At 43.0% G+C, this 6,220-nt stretch overlaps 1 protein-coding gene across 2 annotated transcripts in view; it reads right to left on the minus strand.

Moving 5' to 3' along the window:
* Positions 1 to 2,086: 2,086 nt before the first annotated feature.
* LOC115655478 overlaps positions 2,087 to 6,220 on the minus strand; it is a 4,342-nt gene continuing 208 nt past the window's right edge. Inside the window, exons 2-5 of one of the 2 annotated variants that reach the window (XM_030570963.1) lie at positions 6,129 to 6,194; positions 3,993 to 4,100; positions 3,713 to 3,859; positions 2,087 to 3,573 (exon numbers count right to left, since the gene is read on the minus strand). In XM_030570963.1, the coding sequence (XP_030426823.1) occupies positions 2,822 to 3,573; positions 3,713 to 3,859; positions 3,993 to 4,100; positions 6,129 to 6,194 (1,073 nt within the window). In that variant the 3' untranslated portion in view covers positions 2,087 to 2,821. The remainder of the gene's footprint in view (positions 3,574 to 3,712; positions 3,860 to 3,992; positions 4,101 to 6,128; positions 6,195 to 6,220) is intronic. The other variant, XM_030570964.1, reaches the window with a different exon arrangement.

The raw sequence follows: 6,220 nt of genomic DNA on the forward strand, positions 1-6,220 counted from the left end.
GGCTGGTAAAATCATAATAGTGGATTTCTTCCCCGGGGTTAGGCTTGTAATACAGGCGGATAGCGTTTGTTCTCCCCCCAAAAAGAGCATCTCTAGGCACAAGAGGCTGGGGTAACTGGGCTCGGTTTAAAAAGTCTGCCAACTCCCTGTCTGTTTCTTTCATCACCTCCCACTCGTGCTCCCAAGAGTCCTCACTACAAAACCAAGTCGTTTCAGATAGTCAGCCTTGAGCTGCGTCTTGTAATAAAGAAACCCAAAAGATGTCCCCGTCATAGGATTTTGTGCTTTTTCACAATAACAGGTGACACAGCCGTGGAAAAAACATCCATTAAACTCAAAGGCTGTGCGTAGCCCATCAACATCGGCATAACCGTCTAAAAAGTAGGGTCCTACCTGTAGTTCCCCACCCTGTAAAGCATGCCGTATTTGTATATTTTCTTTGTAAGAGATATACAACAGCCACTGAATAGATGGGGTTGAATATCTTTTTTTCTGCCTGTGATAGTTGTCTGGAGGCAGAAGAGCTACTGTGTTAGGCTCCAAAAACATAAACCTGTACATAGCCATGCAAACAGATGCCAGTGTTATGTACTGGAATGGATCTATGCACAGTTTTACTTCGGTGAATTTACCAGGTTCTTTCTCTACTACATCTCCCTTCTCCGTCATTTTCATGATCTCTTTTCTGTATAGAATACAAGCCTGTCTCAAAATTTTGACATCCTGCTGACAGTAATACGCGAGCTCTTTCTGCAAGTCAAACACCTCAGAACTGTGGTCCTGATACCAGTCGAGAAACTCTGTTTTCTCCCTGGGCATCATGCTTTCTACACCATAGTGTGCCACACTGGGCATAGGTCCCACATAATTTTGATTTTTTACAGTGTTAAAAAAATGTGGAAAATAACCTTTGCACCCTTCAAATCCCAATGCCTGCGGTAGCTTGCTAAGCTTCATGGGCAAGAAGTTTAAAGAGTCTATAAAACGAATCCCCAGGGCCTTCACTTCCACACACATTAGTTTACTACCCTGAGTGATCAGTTCTATGCACATCTTTTCCTTCAGTAACTGCCTAACGATGAAGTACGCATCATAACCTTTGGAATTGTGCGCTAGGAACGTATAGTCGCGAAACTCTTTGCCGATAAAGGTCTTAACAAAGACAGACAGACACTCATCGCCCTTAAATTCCCAGGATTTTTCTGGATTTAAGGACATAGCAAAAATGTAATTGGGAGTGTGCAACCCAGTCTCCTGCATGCATTCAAAATCATAAAAAATATACTTTTCTGAGGATTCAGGCTTTCTAAGGCTATCCATAAAACAAAAGTGACTGTCTACATCACCAACAATCAAACCCTGACACTGCTTACATCGCCTCCCTTTACACTTATGCCGCTTGTTCACGTAAGACTGACACTTATCACACAAAGTTTTAGACAGGCATTCAACTTGGTTTTTTGATGCACAGTCGATATGTCTGTCTAAACATTCTTTGGATCGACAATACAGTCTACAGCTAGGACACCGCAGCTGCACGCCCACGCTGTCTGAGCACGTTACACTCAAGCAGAGGCGGCAACGATACCTACAAGAGTGGTCGTGGCTGTACACCGTGTGGCAAAACTCACAATAATTTTTCGCTCCAAACAACTTTTTCACATCCAGAACTCCATAGTAATGCTCATCGTGCAACAGGATGAAATAAGTCTTGGGGTACGTGAGGCCTCCTGTTTTAAAAAAGCCCCAGCCACCTTTTTCCGTATAAAGCACCACGTGTATGTTCACTCCTAAATGCTGTTCAAACTTTGCTACGTCACTGACCAGAATCTTTTTTTGATCTGACCACCCCAGTTTCTCATGCAACTTTCTCGCCTCCGCTAACAATTCCGTGTCCGTAGGTTTACGATCGGACATGACGGCCAAAAGGCCACCAGCAAAACACAGATTGGTACCGGTGTAAGTCAGGTCTACCAAACACTGTCTTTTTTATGAATAATTTGACTACTAAGGATAGAATTTAAAACTCTACGAGCACCCCCACCCCTGTTTTTCACAACTGTCACAACAAGGCGCATGTCCCATCGAGATGCAACTCTCTATTGCTCTGTAGCAGCTTTGAGGTCTGATTTAAGAAATCCTCAGCAGATAGCTCATCCCTAGTTCTTCTGACTGAAAACAAAGGGTTAGCTAAATTACGGCTCTCTAAACGTAACTGAACGTAATCATCAGGGCCTACCCTACCATTAACATCATCGAGCACCAACTGTATTCCTTGGTGTATGGCTTCAACAACCTGCTGAGCTGAATTTATTTGCTCAAGATTGACAAAACGAAATTCCTCACAATATACTGACCCCCCAAATCTAGGTAATTCATGTTGCCAACTTCTCACTCTTTCCATATACACCTCTGCATTTTCGGGGTTACTTGGGGGTTCCTCTATGGGATCATTAGAGGGATCTTCTACATCAGATGCTATTTGGGAGTCAAACTCTGAGAAGCCTCCATGAGGGTCATTGGAAGTAGAATGGGGCCTGTCTAGAGAGCCCTCTGGGGAATTTGCTAAACCAGAGTCTGATTCCATCTCCCCATTTTCAGAGAAGCCAGTCTGAGAGCCTCCAGTAGGAGGCATCTCTCTTTGTTTTTTTTTCCTCATTACCTCTTTAGCCCTTTTTAAGATTTTTACAGCCACCCTGGCCTGAAACTTTTTGGCAGCCATCCGTTTATCCCTCAAGCGCTGTCCCCCCTTTTGTTTACACATAAGCTGATGTGTACTCTGGAGGGTGCCCCTTTTACCCAGGCCCCTTTCCACGACTAGTCATGCCTGCTCAGAGACACCCTTTTCAGCCCTCCTGTCTTTTAACATTGCTCTGAACAAAGCATCATATTTTTCCCAAGTCTTTCTAGAAGGCCGTTCTTTTAGACTCCCCGAGGATACAGCATCCATCACTTTTCTGATGGAAGCATCAAACTCTTCCCAAACACTAGAACTTGGGGGAGCTGTGGCGAGCTTATGGTTTTGGGAGAATGTTTTGTCAGTGCTCGGTGTTTTATTCACAACCCCTAGAGCGCATGCTCCGGGTTTGTGAACGTGGGCATTTTCTTTCACAGTTTTCTCAGGGCTTGCTGTGGCGGTGGCCGCTGAAGAACTGGAATTGTGTTTGTGTGGTTGCAACACCTTGGCATCGCAGAAGCTTCTAGTCCATGGTTTTTTATATGGAGCCCATACATCACATGCTCCAGGTTTGCGCACCTTCAGAACCCCTAGAGTGCGTGCTCTGGGTTTGTGAATGTGGGCATTTTCGCTCACAGTTTTCTCAGGGCTTGGTGTGGCTGTAGCCGCTGAGCAACTGGAGTTGTGTTTGTGTGGTTGCTTTTTACCAGAGTCTTTTGTTTTGTCCTTGGGTTTCACGTATATGAGGTCTGGGCTGCCCGGATGCTTCATCTGCACTTCAGTGCTGTTTTGCGTTGTTAAAGGTCTCAAAGCAGATTTTTGGTTCTTTGGTAGTTCTTCTGGAGGAGGTGTGCTTGTAGCGCTGACTACAGCATTTTCAGAAAGGTTGCCCATGCCTATGAGGGGAAAGAAACCATAACAGTTTACAAAAAAAACTGAATTTTACCATCTCTCTCTCTCTCACCCACACCTGTGTATTTACTTAATACACAAAACCTCATAGAACAACTAAACCAATAAGCAAAATATATTTACTGGGCTTCATCTGTCCATCAGTCACTGATGCTGGTAAATTTTCCTTTTCAGTTGTCTCCTCTCTTTTTCTTTTGAGTTTCTTTGGTGGTTCTGGAGGAGGTGTCCTTGTAGCGCTGACTACAGTATTTTCAGAAAGGTTGCCCATGCCTATGAGGGGAAAAAAAACACATGTTACAAAAAAAACCTGAACCTTACCATCTCTCTCTCACCCACACCTATGTATTTACTTAAAATACAAAACCTCATAGAACAACTAAACCAATAAGCCAAATATATTTACTAGGCTTCATCCGTCCATCAGTCACTGATGCTGGTGAATTTTCCTTTTCAGCTGTCTCCTCTCTTTTTCTTTTGAGTTTGTTTTCCCTCTGGTCATGTTTTGACAGTACTGTGGAGCAAACACATAAAACCATCTTGTAAAACTTAAATTATATATATTCATTCAGCAGGGTGTTTTTCTATTTAAAAATCATAGCTTTACAACAAAATAATCATTTCTGGCCCTACAATAAACATCTTATTTTGCAAAATAAAAACCAAAAACTGCTTTTTAAAAATCCATTATGCACAGTAAAAACCAAATACTTTTTAAAAAAACTTATGCCTTCACAAATCCCCCTTGCCCCCCCCATCCCAGCTTTATAACACACACACACCAAATCATGCTTGCAGCCACACACACACACACTTTTCAAAAACCCACATGCCTTTTAAAAACCAGTTGCACCCCCTCCACACACTCCTCTGCATTTAAAAGCCCATGTGTTTGGGCCTTTCCCCCTCAAAGCCCATTTTTAAACACACACCACATTATGTACAGTAACAAAAAACCTGTTTAAAACAAACCAAATACTTTTGTAAAAAACCTATGCTTTCACAAATCCCCCCCCCAATCCCAAATCAAGCTTGCAGCCACACACACACCAAATCATGCTTGCAGCCACACACACACTTTTCAAAAACCCACATGCCTTTTAAAAACCAGTTGCACCCCCCCACACACACTCCTCTGCATTTAAAAGCCCATGTGTTTGGGCCTTTCCCCCTCAAAGCCCATTTTTAAACACACACCACATTATGTACAGTAACAAAAAACCTGTTTAAAACAAACCAAATACTTTTGTAAAAAACCTATGCTTTCACAATCCCCCCCCCCATCCCAAATCAAGCTTGCAGCCACACACTTTTCAAAAGCCCACATGCATTTAAAAACCAGTTGCAGCCCCCCCCCCACCCCTCTGCATTTAAAAGCCCATGTGTTTGGGCCTTTCCCCCTCAAAGCCCATTTTAAACACACACCACATTATGTACAGTAACAAAAAAACCTGTTTAAAACAAACCAAATACTTTTGTAAAAAACCTATGCCTTCACAAATCTCCCCCCCCCCACCTCCCCCCAATCCCAAATCAAGCTTGCAGCCACACACTTTTCAAAAGCCCACATGCATTTAAAAACCAGTTGCAGCCCACCCTACCCCTCTGCATTTAAAAGCCCATGTGTTTGGGCCTTTCCCCCTCAAAGCCCATTTTAAACACACACCACATTATGTACAGTAACAAAAAAACCTGTTTAAAACAACCAAATACTTTTGTAAAAAACCTATGCTTTCACAAATCCCCCCCCCCATCCCAAATCAAGCTTGCAGCCACACACTTTTCAAAAGCCCACATGCATTTAAAAACCAGTTGCAGCCCCCCCCCCCACCCCTCTGCATTTAAAAGCCCATGTGTTTGGGCCTTTCCCCCTCAAAGCCCATTTTAAACACACACCACATTATGTACAGTAACAAAAAAACCTGTTTAAAACAAACCAAATACTTTTGTAAAAAACCTATGCCTTCACAAATCTCCCCCCCCCCCACCTCCCCCCAATCCCAAATCAAGCTTGCAGCCACACACTTTTCAAAAAGCCCACATGCATTTAAAAACCAGTTGCAGCTCCCCTACCCCTCTGCATTTAAAAGCCCATGAGTTTGGGCCTTTTCCCCTCAAAGACCATTTTTAAACACACACCACATTATGTACAGTAACAAAAAAACTTGTTTAAAACAAACCAAATACTTTTGTAAAAAAACCTATGCCTTCACAAATCCCCCCCCCCCATCCCAAATCAAGCTTGCAGCCACACACTTTTCAAAAGCCCACATGCATTTAAAAACCAGTTGCAGCCCACCCTACCCCTCTGCATTTAAAAGCCCATGAGTTTGGGCCTTTCCCCTCAAAGCCCATTTTAAACACACACCACATTATGTACAGTAACAAAAAAAACCTGTTTAAAACAAACCAAATACTTTTGTAAAAAACCTATGCCTTCACAACCCCCCCCCACCCCCCCATCCCAAATCAAGCTTGCAGCCACACACTTTTCAAAAGCCCACATGCATTTTAAAAACCAGTTGTGTAAAAAAAAAGTTACCTTTCACTATGGGATAAAGTGTTGCTGGAACATGATTGTTCTGGTTCCCCCCATGTGTGTGTGGGCCTTCAGATTAAAAACAAGCAAACATG

Source organism: Gopherus evgoodei, chromosome 7 (genome assembly GCF_007399415.2).
Source record: "Gopherus evgoodei ecotype Sinaloan lineage chromosome 7, rGopEvg1_v1.p, whole genome shotgun sequence".
Classification (NCBI taxonomy): domain Eukaryota; kingdom Metazoa; phylum Chordata; order Testudines; family Testudinidae; genus Gopherus; species Gopherus evgoodei.